This window comes from Balearica regulorum, chromosome 15, assembly GCF_011004875.1.
Source record: "Balearica regulorum gibbericeps isolate bBalReg1 chromosome 15, bBalReg1.pri, whole genome shotgun sequence".
NCBI classification, from domain to species: domain Eukaryota; kingdom Metazoa; phylum Chordata; class Aves; order Gruiformes; family Gruidae; genus Balearica; species Balearica regulorum.
Window position 1 is genome coordinate 1563497 of NC_046198.1, and position 15465 is coordinate 1578961.

Genomic DNA, 15465 nt, shown 5'->3' on the forward strand with positions numbered 1-15465 from the left:
CTACCTCTAGTCTGCCTGATCTGTGCAGAGTGAATAACAAAATTACAGCAAAATGGGGTGCCTATTTACAGGTGTTGAACTGCTTTGTTAGTGTTTAAAGTGTCAATACAACTTTCTCCAAAAATCCCAGGTTACCTATGAGGTCCTGTAATGCCAACCATGCTGTAATATCAAGGTAAGGGGCAGCTTCTAACCTTTGTCTTGGTAATGCCATCCTCCAGTGTAGTATTCGTCCAAGAGGGCTGGGGGTCTCCACGACTGTAGGATGTAATCCACCTGGTACTGCTTTCGCCAAGACAGCGACTGACAGAGCATTTCTCGAGCCTTGTCAATGTTGAAGTCACGAGCCCGCAGAAAACGAAGGATATGTTCATCTTTGGGGATCTGAGAGAAGAGAAATTCCAAGGATCAGGACTGCTATGTTACCTGTACCACTGCTCCATAAAGCCTGCAGAGCATACACTAGTTATTAATCTCTTAAAACTAAGATAACAAATACTAAACCTACATTCCTTCTCCCTCCCTCCCTCAACTGCTTCAGCTGAACGCAGCAGATGGTGCTAGGAGCACAAAAGAAGTGCCCCTTTGAAAGATACGGGTTTGATACCTACCCAAGTACTGCAGAGGCACAGCCTGCGAGAAGCCTTTCACTGATCCAACTGCCAGAAGCCCCAGCAAAGTCTGGGCTGGCTAAAGTGTCCCTCAGCTAGCTATCGACAAGGACAAACAAAATACTGAATAAATGTAAGAGCTGCAAGCTTACCTCCCCTTAGGGCAAGTTAGCAAAGGATGTAAAGCATCCATAGGTAACACATTAACTATTTGGGGGGGATCACGACTGTACAGCCTTCAAACGATTACCCACTAGCACCAATTCCAGCTCTTGTGCAGGCCCTTCTGCTCTGCTCTTGACCACACTTCCCTGGTGGTGTTTGAACAGGAAAGCTTTCGAGTTCTTCCACAGGCTTCCCTGCCCCATCACATGATACTAGCTCTTGGCAAAACAAACAAATCAACCAAAACTACAATATATCCTCTCTCTATCACTCATCCCAACACTTTCTATCAGTAATTCTAGCACCACGAACACAAAAGTGTTCCCAAACCAAGTCTGTGGAATGGCTCATTGAAACCTCCTTCCAAATCTCCCATGTTTCCTTCAGCTGAAAACCAGAAAATGTGCCAGTAATACTAGACAGTAGGGATCAATAAGAAACCTGACAGACTCCACAGAAGTGTTAAATTTGACTACAAGTCTGCCAGTTGCCAAAACAACTGGATTTCTCAGTCCCTTCGCCCCAGCTCCCCCAAAAGTGTTCAACCTCATTTGCTACATCAAGCTTTCATTAAAAATTCAGGTTCTGTGGAGCAAGGATAGTCTCCTCCAGAGTATCTGTACTGTGCTTAGTACAATGCCAGCAATCTGAGCCCTGCTGCAATACAAAAAAAAAAGCACGTGTTCAGGAGTCAAAGCTCTTTTTGTTTGTTCACTGACTTGCTCATGAAAACAGAAAGCAGGGAAGAAAGCAAAGCCACCAGCAGTGTCAGGCTGGGAGCAATCTCAGTTTCACAAGCTGGTATGAAGCTGCAAGAGGTATTAAGAATTGATTCCACATAAAGAGTTCAGGCAGCCTACAGCCAAGCCTAGAAGCACCTGAAGAGGAGATAGGAGATTAATGCTGTTCAGCATATTCTAACACTGCATTTGTATGACATAAGGAAGAGGGCAGCCTTCCCAAGTAGGATCTCAGATGTATTTAGAAGAATCATAGCAAGATTAAAGACAGCAGAATTTTCATCAGATGATTTACACATGCATTTCTGCTGCTCAGAGGAAGCTGTTATTCCCAGGACAACAGGCAAAATCCACACACATCTACAACAGCCCCTGGATCTCCTGGAAGACCCAGGAGAGGGGATGGCTGTTAGAAGGTTTTGTTACTTTTCATGTTTCAAACCTGTACTGTACATAGCTACAGGTAAGAGGCAAATTCAGTGCTTCTGTTTGGACCAAAGGCAGAAATTAGTTTCTTATTTATCTTTGTCCAACCAAAGCAGTAACTTGCATACACAAGAAAATGAAGTTTTCTTCATTTCAGCCTGTTACTCTGTTTACTAATGAAGCTACAAGTACTGTTCTACATGGTGCAGAGCTATTGATTACAGCTTTAAGTCTCTGCAATTTTAACACCATCTGAAGTTTGTTTCTTCAACTACTCAGATTTTTAAAGCAGTGATAAATCTAATTAGAAAGAATAATATCTGTTTTGGAAGGAACAGGGAATGGATAGTGAAATAGGATCAAGAGAAAAATAAGAGGGGACAGTTTCCAGGACCCAAGAGGCAGTTGTTTCACTTTTTCTCACATGCTGTCACTTTTACCTCCTCCAGCCTCTGACTGGAACAAAACAGGCAAACATTAGAATGTGCTTCTTCCACCTGAAACCGAGAGCCTTGCAGATCACATGTGGATAAAGTCTCACTGTCTTCAGGCTTGTTTTCAGCTGGATACCCAATAGCTGAGATAGCTCCTACCACACCAAAATCGACATGGTTTTACTGCACAGATCACTGTAGATCTGAAAAGTTTCATGTCCTGTGTATTTCAGAGCATAACTATAGCTGGGAATTCATCCCTGCCCCCTTTGTTCTGCATCTGCTTGTTGTCAAGCACCTTTTGAATCAGGGGAGACATGGATCGCAAGCAATATTTAGTAGAGCAAGTTTTATTAAATAATCTGTTGTTATTAGCAGGTAACCACTCACACAGTTCACTCACACATACTCACAGTTACCTGGTTAGTCAGAGGCCAGCCCCAGCTGTTTACTCGGAGGCAGAGCATCCTAGTGACACAATACCAGCTTGCAGGCAGGTGTTCAGATGGTCCTTCAAGGTGTTGTTTGGTCCATCAGCTGTATATATATTCCTGCAGTCTCTACCTGCATCCAGCAGCCACCACGCTCTTGGACATGGTCCAAGTTATACAACCTGTTGTTGATGCTACTCTATACCAGCGGCCTTGGACAGATTTGGCAGATGTTTTGTGTTCCAAGTTTATCGGCTCTTGCAGATTCAACAGCATTGTTAGTCTTCAGCGCTCATCAGCTGCTGGGAAACTTTCCTACACTACCTCAACACATACTGCTCTTCTCTTCAGCCTGCGCTTTTCTGGTAACTGTTTCTCCATCCACATTCACTGGCACCAACAAAGCCCACATGCACACTCACACAGAAGAGGACAACTTCTTGTGTTCAATAATGGAACTAAGTCTTTGTTATATTTACTTCTACATGAGTGATAGACATTAGTTTTCCCAAGAGAAAAAACAGGGCTTTAAAATCATGTTTAAACTCCTTCTACTCAGACAAGACATGCTCTCCCCGCTCTGAGAAAGATACAGCAAGGCACGCAAAAGTACTGGCAAGATCCTTGCAAACAGCAGCCTCTTTTGGAAAGCCTAGTTAAAAAAAAGTCTTCCAAAGCCCACGAATGTGGGGGTACCTCCTAACCCATTCTGTGTGGCTGTCTGAGCAGTTACCTTCCAAGCCAGGAAGCTATTACTATTGAAACCCTACCTAGCTGGACTTTGTTTTCAAGGGGGATCACTTGCTCCAACCATTTTCCTCCAGTTTTCCCCTCTTCTTAAGCACTCTTTATCCACTCAGCCCACCCAGTTACGTCTGTGGCTATCCTTGGTCCGTGCTTCCCGCACAATCTCTCTCCATCAGGAAACCTGGAGTTAGATCCCTCCGGAAGCATTCAAGCTGCCCTAGATCTTTTCTTTTCTCAGCCACATACCACTTACCCTCTTGGCCTGATGTAGAGACTCCCCTTCAACCAGGAGGAGCCCAAGCAGCTGCTGAACATTACAGCAAAGCAGAGACACACCTAGCCCACAGCACTCGTCCTGCTTTTCAGGGAAGAAATGTTTCCATCTATACTAGCTGGCCAACTCCAGCTGTACTTGGCTCCTCTATTTTGGAGGTTTATACAATGTACCTCACACTGTAAGGTGAGACTGTCTCTGCCTCCCAAATCCTGTGTGGTTTTGAAATAGTACATTTTGATAAAGGGGATTAAAACAAGAACAGAATGAATGCTCCTCTAAAGAATTCAGCCCTTGGCTGTACAAGCTTACACTACCAACTGCCTCTCTGCTGAGCAGCACCTGCCCAGAGAGTGGGGACACACCACCAACGCAGCGAACCATTTCTCCCACCATACGCTGCAGGTCTTGGGAAACACAACCTCTCCCGACAGGCCAGCCTGGGCTACCCAGCCCTGGTCAATGCCTACTCTAGGCAGACAGTAAACGCATCACGCTCAAGGGACCACAGAGCGGAGAGGAGCAGTCTGTGATACTCTTGGATCCTTTTCCTTGCCAAAACAGTTGAGTCTCAACACACACAAATTGTCTGTGACCCTGAGTTTTATTGTGGGGTTGAAGGCACACAAGCTGTGAGAACAATCACCTTCAGGCTTGCAAACCCACCTTGCCTTTGTGCGTTTCTTGAAGCCACTGGCGAAGGCGGATCAGGCAACTCTCTTGAATTGGAGTCAGCTGGCCCAGATATCGCTCAATGTAATCAGCATCCAATTTGTCAGCTAGAGGAAGAGGGGGAAAAAAAAACAACAAACCAACAATTCAGAGGAGACTTAGCATAGCCAGAAAGGAGATGTGCAGTTATTTCTATACATCAGGTTACGTGTGATTTACACTGGGAAAATGCAGAAGCCCTCATTTTAGCTGCCTGAGGGAAGCGAGTGATATTCTCACAGTGATTAGGGCATGAGGACACAGACAGCATGTAAGGTATCGAAGCTAGATCACTCTGCCTGTGTCTTAGAACACTAATATTTCATTCAACCCTGAACTATTCCAGTAGGAGCTTTAAAAAAAAAACAAAAAAAACCACGAAAACAAACTAGGAGCTCTGGCACTCATCTCATTAACCACTCCAAAACCTGGGCACTTAAATCCTCTAGTGTCCTAAAGATCTCACACACAATCCCCATGACAAGAGGCTGAAAAGCAGATAGCTGAAAACCAAAATGTTATTCTGCTTATGAACACCAGAGGGAAAGGGAGAATAACACTACCATTTCTGACAGCAAGGCAGATTTTTGGCATGAGGAGATGCTCTGTGCATACCAGCAGCTCAAGGTCCCCCCCAAGACAAAAGGGCCAGGGGTTTGAGACTGCCAGAATTCAGAGATAAAAGCAGACGTGCCATCTGAGGTTTGTGTGTGCAGATGCTAGCAAGGAGGACGTGGTACCCAAAGGGGAGCAGCGCAGGACAGTAGCTGGTCTGGAGGCATGCAGGCACACGAGGAGGAGGGCTGGGAGAAGAACCTCTGAGCTGGCTCTTCATTAGGCAGGATTTTTTTTCAGCAGATACCATTAACTTTAGAATAAGGCCTGGACACCCACAGGATAAGCTGTTGCTGACTGATAATACAGAAATTATATTTGATAAGTGCTACGCCCCCACCGAATCCACACAGCTAGCAAGCTGGGGAGCAGTCCCAGGGAAGCTAATCACTTCCTAAACATCAATATAAGCAGAAAAATAAGAGCTACTCTCCTCTTCTACTAGATGGGATCTGCCACTCTTCGATTAACTTTAACCTCAAAGCACAGGAACATTTCTTAGTCAGCTCCTCTGTGGATTTCAATCCCTTTCCCAGATGGATTCCAACACAGAAAAGCTACCAGAGAAGGTCTGGTGGGACCAGAACTGTTGATAGTTCCGAATTCCAAGTGGTTTCCCTAGTTACACTCAGTAGAACAAGTGTGTCTTTCCTTCTGAGGAATGACAACTCCTATTTCTAATATTACGGCTCTAAATTAAGAGGCCCCTCCTATTTCTGCCATAAAAGAATTTTATTTAGTCTAGAAGATACCATCAGATCAGCACACAGGAAGATAAAGTCCGATTCGGGCATTTTGTGCAAGAAATGCATTAGGCAACATTCTGCAAGTTTGTCTCTGCTTAATAGACAGGCAAAAAACATTCAAACCAATCCCCAAGAACACTGATTTTTGAACAGCCAAAGTATTTAATTATAATTCAGTTGTGGCATACCTTTAAGTTTCTCCAATTTGAAGTATAAAATACCTTAAAAGCCAGATCAAACCCAAGGTTTTTTCCTAAGCTCAAACAAAAACATACTGCCTGCACAGTTTTTCTTGGCTTTTCAGTTTTGGAAAAAAAAAGTTCCATTGTTTGTGTTTTTCTTGAGGAAAGAAAATAACTTTCCCTCTACTCCACCTACAACCCAGAAGAAAAAACTCATGCCAAAAAAATAAAAATAAACTCATTAGTCAGTGCTAGTCAAGGCATTTCGATTGCCAGCAGCTGCTCCTGCCTGGACAGTGCATACCATCAGGGCTGACAGCTTCTGCTGGGGGGCAGGAGCTGCCAGTTTGCTCTTTGGTAGTTCCACGAGCCCCAGACTCCAGCAGTGCATCATCAGCGTCATGTCCGACAGCCGGGGTTTGCTCATCCTTCTGTCCGCACACTGGGGGAGGCGTCCAGCGGGGGATGAATGTGATCCCTTGGGAGATCAACTCCTTCAGATAGTGTTCAATCACTTCCTTGCCCTGAAGGGGAAAAAAAACTCTCATTGGGAAAAAAAAATCCCATCTCCCCAGAACCAGCAAGGTGGAAAAGTGTTTTCCTCAGGACTGATGACTAATGCTGTTAGAGATAAAAAGAAGGGAAATAGTTGTCTCCTTCCATCTGCCTGACTGTTGGAAAAATTGCGGTATGAAAGCACCATACAAGTGGTGAATTATAACGCTGGCCATGCAAATTCCGATGCTATGAATGCAAGTACCTTTACAACACTTTTATCCTGTTCTCCTGCTCCCAAACCACCAGTTAGCTGTCCTGTTCCTCTGCAGCCCAGAAGAAAAGGCCACCAAAAGGAAGCCCAAGCTACTGGAGAGACAGGCTGCTGATTTTTACCCAGAATGTTCTCTTCCACACAAGAACAGTGTTCTCACTGTCTGAGGAGCCTGGCACCCACGGCATCCACTGCGATCCTCCTCTGGCACAGCCTGCTCCCTCCCCTGCACAGACACATTCCAGCGAGCAGATTGTTTTTGCTCATTGCACACTGTTTTTTTCCTTCATTTGCCCTACTGAGGGATTTCAGAGACACAAGCGAGGGTATAACAACTATAGCGGGTCTATTTTACCAAAAAGAAGAGAAAAAGAGGCAGACTGAGAGCAGGCGTTGATTTTTTTTTTTTAATGTCTCAAACTTACCCGCTTGATATTTGAAGTGTATTGCTTCATGGCAATTTTTTCCACTGTGCTTTCAAAGCCAAAAAATGACTTTATGTCGAGAGACGCAGACTGTTCAAAGCAAGTCCACTCTTCATTCTCAGGGTGAACCTAAGCTCAAAGATACACACAGGGTTGGATGGTAGCAGACAGTTCACATTGCAGCACGGCCCTCGCCCTGGTACCAAACTGGCTATTTAATCTCCAGAGCTACAGAGCGAGGGGGCAGAAGAGGCTTCTCTATGAGGCATCGACAGATCCACCTTTAAGCCAGATTTAAGTCTCCCAGAGTAATAGAAGCACATCATGAACCAGACATACGGATGTTTGTGGTTCTTCCAACATTCTTCGCACACACAAGGAAATCAAGATTAAAAGCCATCTCTGCCCCAGCACAACTGAACGGTAATATTCGAAGCAGAAGTTGCACTAAAATAGTAGTGAGACTGCCCACTTGAAACCATCGCGTCAAAACCTCCTTACAGAAAGACACGGATGGCCTCTCAGAACCTGCAATTAAAACCCCTACATCTGCAGCAAAGGAAAAAGAACACAAACCAGGGTTTTTTCTAGTTTTGGATAGGAAACATCCACTGAATGCCAGTTTTCCCCCCAAAACATAGGAGACCTAGCAGAGCAGGGAGTTTTTCCCACTGTCAGTTCAATACCCACCTTTCCTTTCTAGCCATTTCCCCTCAGTTACTCTATATATGGCAAAAACCTATATAAACTTTTCCTCTTTTAAACTTAACCATTTTCTGAGAGGGCTCTGCCTTTTCTCTGCAGGTGCTGCTGTTCACAAACTGACATGAAAGAAAAAAATTCCAGCCCACACACAAAGATACAAGCTCTATAAAGGACACAGATTCCCCCAGGGAGATCTTAAGTAACTGCAAAAGCAGGATCATATTTCTCCAAGTTGCTTCAGAGAACACTGCAGAAAAGGAAAGATGAGAATAAACCTCCTTCCGGTGCACTCTGGTAGGGGAAAGGGAACCGGTAAAAATAGAGCAGAGAACCATCTTGAGGATGCAGACAGCTAGCGCCCGCCCTGTTCCAGGAAGATTGCTCCCCTCAAAGCCCAGCTGCTGACGTTTCCTTCCGAAGGACACGAGCCGGAGGCAACACAGCCAAAATCAGCAAGTGCAACAGTGTCTGAGCGATTCCAGAGTTGACCTGGGAGCACTTCAGAACTGTCAACGCCTTTCACAATGATGGAAGTTTGATTTACTGCTGTTTTTAGGAAGCCCTGTGTAGCCACCAAGTGATCTCTGGCTCAGGAAACCCCTTCACCATCCAAAACATTAATAGCTTTTCAATTCTTTGTCTTGCTTGAAGGAGAAGCTACTTAGAGTTTGCTTACTCCCAAGAAGCTGAGCTGCTGTCCAGTTGCCAAAAGGACAGGTAAGTAACAGGATCTGGACTTTTGTTTAGGGAACAAAAAGCAGTATCTGATTGCTTCCAGAAACAGATGAAGCTATTTAATGGTGACTGAGCCCTAATAGCACAATTACAATGAAATGGCATGCTGCTCCTGAAGATACAGCCACAAAGTGAGACACCCCAGGCCACAAATAAGGCTCAAGACCTGTCTCCAAATATTTAGAGCATGAAGATCATGACAAGGTGCTAAAACTTTCACTTATTTGTGGGCAAAATTAGTTGCCTGACTTCCCTCTGTCCCTCATCATAATAAATATTAAGGGTTTCCTTCTCAATAACCAGATCTAAACACATGCCCAAGCTCCAGATGCTTTTATTAACTTGAATTTCAACCAAAAAGAAACTCAGAGAACACCGGCAGCTCTGGAGCACCATCTGTGTTTTCTACTCTCACCCAACACTCCAATCAGAGAATCACAGTCAACCTAAAAAAGTTTAAGCCCTGCAAAAGCCCTGGAAAAAGCCAGCACCCTACGACCCAACGGCCTTCCAGTCCAAGAGTATCTAATCTTAGTACGCCACTGTCTAGTGTTCAAAGTCATTCAAGCAGCTTCATCCTGTATATTAGTGCATGATTTTCAGCACCTCCTTCACAGATAGAAACAAAGCACTTACCGAGTAGCTACACGTCTCGACAACAACAACACGGTTGGCAAAAGTTTCATTGTGGGCTTCAATGCGGAGAGTACGCTCTTTCCAGTTCACTGTGTTTTTCTGGATGAAGAAGACATACTCTACCCCTGCAATCTGAGAAGGATGAAGAACCAGAAAGAGAGCAAAAAGAAAGAGTAACTTCAAGAGACTTTATTAATCTTAGCCAGCCAGCAAAATCCAGGACTCCACCTTCCACTTGCCTTCTTTAGCAGCCTAGGAGCATCCACATTCAGTTTGCAGCTCCGTTCAATGATATGTATAGCTCCGTCGTCACTCCTGGATTCATGCAGGATTTCACTCCCCAGGAAGACTGGGATCTCTGGGCATGTAGGAAAGCGCTTCTCATATGCCTGGAAGTGAAAACAAAAAACCCCTTCTGGCTAGGATCAACTTTAACTCTTTCTGAATTAGTTCCCTTATAGCAAGAGTCCAACAGAACAGATGCCCTTCACCTCTGAGAAAAAGGGAGCCAATGCAGGGGTTGAAGTTAAAGCAAAATAGTTACGAACAGAGCTGGCACCCCCTTCATGTCAGTCATCTAGCTAAGCATGTCTTAATATAACTTTTCTTTCACACATGAAGCACAAACAAAAACTTGTTGCTAAAGTGTACTGGGAAAGACTCTCAATAACTTGAACATCAGGCATCTAATCTTTAGTCAGCAAAAGCCAGCACAGCTCTGCTGATTTCTGCTACCTAAAGTCTTGACCCAGAGATAATAAAATTCAAGTTAGACATATTGCCTGTATGAAGAAGCAACTTAAAAACATTCAATACTCCTGTGCCTTAAAAATGTGATGTGTCAAAACACTTCTAGTTGCCCCAGACTATCAAGGGTAAGACCACCAATTATCAGATACTCATTCTGCCTTGATTTATCCATTTCTAAAACAATTCTGTCCTGGTTCTGAAATCTTCCTTTTTTTAAATAGCCCACATCCCTCTGAAAAGCCTTTTATCCAAAGCTTCTTTATCAGCTCTAGCAAAAATTCAGCTTTCCATGGCACTTGCAGCAAAACAAAGTTAACTTGCATAAGTGCTACCTACTATTGCTCCTCTTTCCCCGACTTCTCCATCTCTCTTTATATTGCAAGATCTTTGCAGGATGGAATGTTTTCCTTGGATTTCTGAAAAATCTCTTGCATATTGGGATGCTATTGTAAATTTATTGTAAATATTTATGGTAAATAGGTAATTGAAGCAACACTAGCACAAGCTGCACAAGCAGCCCAGGATTCAACTACAGCTGTGACAGGAGGAGAACCCATGCTCTCTTTCCATTGCACTCTCACACAGAACTACACCATTCTGGTCATAAGATATTTTTGGTTTTTTTGCTATTATTCCACAGTTGAGCCTAATCTCTATGAACGGCTGCCATTTTCCCATCTCCCATAAGACACAACCATTTTATACAGCACATAAAAATATAAATACTAGTGACAGAATTATCTACCACAAAAGAAAAATATTACTGTGATAATAATCAAGATCAGCTCAGTTGTCAGCACGTGCACAGCACCGTGGGCATGGTCAGGGTGGCTGCATTTTCTGTTACTACAGCAGTTCAAAGGCTGGTTGCCCCTGTATGTATTCACATACCCTGGTGCTGTGAATAATACCTGCTCTTAAAATAGCTCAGGCACTTAAGGACACATTCCATATCTCCTGCTCCTAGACCTTTGAACAGAATAGAAGTTATTTCAGATTATCATATTTCTCTAGTATCAGGAGGAAAGTGCAAGCAGACTACCGGCTGGAGTTCTGGCCATAAACAAAGCACACAGGTCTTTAAATCATCCTCTCCAAGCCACTGAGTAATGTACTGCTTGCTTTGCCACAGTTCTCAGAGAACTTTCCCATATCTGTGAGGCCTCTTACTTGTGCTTTTCTCTCCTGATCACAAGAAAAACTAAAACATTTTAGATAAACATAAAACTTCCCAAGGCAAGTGAACATTTCCAACACCAATCCACCTGGCTCCATACAACAAAAAGCACACTTATTGCTTTAAGAAGCTTAATTTGTTACGATGGAAATTTGCAGACAGATGTCAGACACTGACGCAGGATGCTTCCTGCTATCTACTCCTGATATACTGCACTTTACAAGTGTAACTGAAAACCCTACCCTAAAAGAAGGCTGCCCCAGTTAATCCTATGACTTCGGAAAACAGCAGCTAGTGCAGAGGCTAGACAACACCTTGAGTGCCAAAAGATCACATGAGAACGGTACTAGGATTGTCCAAATACTTGACAGCAAATCAAAAGTCCATCTAAATATCTCAGGGCTTCTTTCTGCAAGGAGTGCCAGGCCCTCCTCAACCTCAGCTATGCGGCATCGTACCCCTTGAACTCAGGCACGGTCCCCACCACCTCAGCTCATGGCTCCAGGCAAGCAGGTAACACCATATGCTCCAGGGCTCCGTGTTCCATGGACAAGAATGAACAAGCGAAGGCTGAGCCGACACCATCCATTCCTCTGGGTCAGGATTAGGCTTGGCAAGGATTTCTTGCCCCAAATGCTCCTGATTTCTCACAAGTTTAAGAAGTGCAAAGCAACTGAACTAGAAGAAAGTCGCAACTATGGTGGTCTCAGCTTTTTTACCTCCACTCTTTCAGGGCTGCAGCTATGCCAGGAACATTTGAGAGGGAATTTGCAGAGAAACAAGAGCTGTTCTAACAGGACAGCAAACAATCAAAGCACAGATACCCTCCACAGGCCTCACTTCAACAGCTTCACCAGGAGCACTGAGCTGGAGGTACCTCCTCACCATTGAAAGACCACAATGGCCAGTCTGAAGCCCCACACACCACCACTGCATCCAGGCACCTCCAGCTCCCGTCTGAAAATAAAGCCACTGGATCTCAGCACACAGCCGTTTCTTTCTCCACCAAGTATGCACTTGACCTAGCTGGAGACAGGCTTCCTAATAAACTGTCATTAAATCTAGCAAAACCAAGACCAGGATGACCACTAACAGAGTGCAGTTACTATTTCAGACAGCTAAACAACATCCAGAGAATAAAGAAAGGTCAGGGAAGCACATGTCTATGCACAGCCCTGGCGATATAACCAAGAGAAGAGCCCAAATCCATCACCTAAACAGGTGGAACATTTCCATATTTGAGAAAATATCGATGTGCAAAAAGGATTCTAAGTCCTTTGCTAATCTTCTTTGCACAACAACTCTAAAAATACAGCAGCTGAAGATGCCTGAGATCATATGAAGGACAGCTGGACCACCATGCTGAAGTCACAATACAGTTGTACTCTTAATGTGCCGATCTTTCATCACTGAAGAGACCAAGCTATCAGGAGAACAATCCACCTTTCACACCCAGCACCCTCTTATCAAAATCAGTATCTATACACAACAGTACCTTTTTGCTCCAACAGAGCAACTGCAGGAAATCAAAGACAGAAATTTGCCAGTACTAGTTGTTATTTTCTTCTCTTCCACGATTCTGCAGAGTGCAAGGTGAACAACAGAATATCCCAGTCAAATGAAAGGCATAGAGTACTTAATATCACCTTGTTTTAATACTTTGGCTGCTAATCTGCCTGCATTTGCTCGTTTCCTTGCTGCAGTAACTCTGCACTGACTAGCATATAGGAACTATGCTTTGTCTCTCCCTTCTCTGCCCCTCCTTCCCCAGAAGGAATAACAGCAGTATTGTGCCGCTACTTTCTCCTAAGTGCATATCCACAATGTTGCTTTAAGACAACCACCTCAATGACCAAGTCTTGAACAGGATCAAATATATATATATAAAATGAAGGACTCCATGAAGCCACTCCCTCCCTTCTTCTAAACCCCACTGGGATTAACATGGACAGGCAGAACCAGCTCACGCTTTGCACACCTCCTGCAAATCCTCCAGCCCAAGCAAGCCAGCACATCACCCGAAATCCCAGCTTGGGCTCCTTTACCACCATGACCAGTCTCTAGCATTGACTTCACACCAGATGGAACCAAAGACAGTCCCCAAGCAGTTGCGCAGCTGCAGGAGCTGTCTGGGCAAGCACTGCATACACCTCGTTTATGAGGCAAACTATCTCAACAACCCAGTTTACAATAATTATTTTCTTAAAGGTTCAGATTAACGTGCTCTCTTTGTACCCAAAGCAACCATTTCACAAGAGACAGTAGCTCAGGCCCACCAGTGTCCTTCCCTAAACCAAGCTGGTTTTCCCCAGATTTCTTGCAGAAAGAAGTCTTGCAAAAACCAGTGCAATGTTGTGGGGTTTTTGTAGTGGACTGTATACATAATGTGACCAAAATACAAGTGTCATTGAAATCTTTGCAGTCATCTCCCTCAGACTGAAATGACACAAGAGGGCTGGTGAAGACAGAGGAGTTTGGGATCTGCCTGAACTCTCAAAAATATTTTGCTTTGAAATATAACCAATTGTTTTTGAGTGCATTTAAAGTGTAAAAAAAATAAATCCCTTAGATACAGATGACAGTCTGTTGGAATTAGAAAATTCAAATAAGTAGAAAATAAATGAAAAAATTTATAAGGGAAAAAACTTCAACTAAAAATAATTAAAACACACAGGAAAGTCCTAACAGATACTGGTGGTTTCAGTAGCGTCAGATCGTTCCCACCAAAGGGAAGCTTGTGCACGGCTGCGGTGAGTGTGCGCAGGGTGCCAGGGAGGGGGCTCTCCAGCCTTGCCGCATAAACCCCCAGCAGCGGTAGCATAGACAAAGCCATTTCACACTGCTTACGGGGGGCTCTGCATCCCAGCCCAAGACCCCTTAGTGCTACAGGAGCTGACAAATGATTAATCACAGCCAGCAACGATTAATCAACAGTGATATGGCTATGAAATCAATAAGTGCTGTGACCGAGGTTTTGCCCTGCAAATAACAGGGTTTGGCCAGCAATCTCCTGGGAGATGCGTTTGAGTGGTTTTACCTATGCTGGCCAAACATTATGGGACCAACACCGTGACAGGCAAAAATACCTTGTGAGAAGAGAGTCTCTGAGGACAATGCAAGGAAGCCACACTTAAGTGTCCTAAATTGTTGGTCAAATACACAATAACCAGCACAAAGAAAAGTACCTCTGAGAAGAGATTGCCCTGAAGGTCAGCCAGACGCCAAACAAGAACAAGTTATACAAGAATACAAACATCAAAACAAAAAAATGACATTCTAAAGCCTCACAACCATAGAGAAAAGGGGAACTTACTCTCCTCTACAAACGCCCTACTTCACCTGCTTAATCCCTTCCCCTCCGGAGCTCAGAGGTCCTCCCCAAGTCCTTCACCTTCCTATTGCCAGCTACACGTTGCCAGTGCGTGTATTCCCGCTCCCCCCCGCCAGTGTCATCTCCTGCAGACTGACAATAACTGTATCGCTGCTGTTTCCTACATGATGCAGAGAACACGGCCAGAGGGTAGGATCTTTTATAACAGCTACTCCAGTTACTCCTTTGTGGGTTTCAATATCCTTTTCTAGCAAGTGACCTTGAAATCAATTACACAACAGATGCCTTTGGAATCCAAAACAACAGGGACTTTGTTGTTGATGAATTATTGCATGAAACAAAACACCTCAAAAACCAAACTCTCCTGCACACTTTGAGGCTCCTGGCAGTTTCCTCCAGCCCGGTGTCTGCTGTGTCCTGAGTGGTTCCGAGGTGCTCCAACAAGAGGCAGCTTTTCTTAGATGATGTAGTTTCATACCTTAATATTCTAGAAGGAATGTTATCCTCTCAGTCTCAGGGCTGCCTAACAACTTCCAGGGCAGCAGTTCTGGCTTCCTCCCCACACCAGCCACCTAAGAGAGGTGATTCTTCAAGTTTCTCACTAATACACCGCAAACAGGCAAACTGGTTTGGATTCTCCCTATCAGTGTGCAGATCCTTTAGCAGAGTAAATATAAAGAGCTTGCCTGCTATATGCTGCTGACCATGAAATCATGCAGAAACCAAGCTATTTTGGAACAGCAGTTGGCAGAAACACATTCATCTTCTACTCAATAAGTGATGCTCTGAAGTGGCTGCATGGACATCATGTCTTTAGGGTTTGGTTGGTAGTTTGGGGGTTTTTTTTATACTGGC

General features: G+C 44.2%; 1 protein-coding gene across 5 annotated transcripts in view; it reads right to left on the bottom strand.

Annotated features, from left to right (window-relative positions):
- The window catches only part of SEC14L5 (SEC14 like lipid binding 5), a 41344-nt gene that overhangs the window by 9881 nt on the left and 15998 nt on the right, over nucleotides 1–15465 (bottom strand). For all 5 annotated transcript variants that reach the window (XM_075767506.1, XM_075767507.1, XM_075767508.1 and 2 more), the window contains 6 exons: nucleotides 9592–9741; nucleotides 9353–9484; nucleotides 7277–7405; nucleotides 6387–6606; nucleotides 4495–4607; nucleotides 195–384 (listed from right to left, as the gene is read on the bottom strand). In XM_075767506.1, coding sequence (XP_075623621.1) covers nucleotides 195–384; nucleotides 4495–4607; nucleotides 6387–6606; nucleotides 7277–7405; nucleotides 9353–9484; nucleotides 9592–9741 — 934 coding nt within the window. The remainder of the gene's footprint in view (nucleotides 1–194; nucleotides 385–4494; nucleotides 4608–6386; nucleotides 6607–7276; nucleotides 7406–9352; nucleotides 9485–9591; nucleotides 9742–15465) is intronic.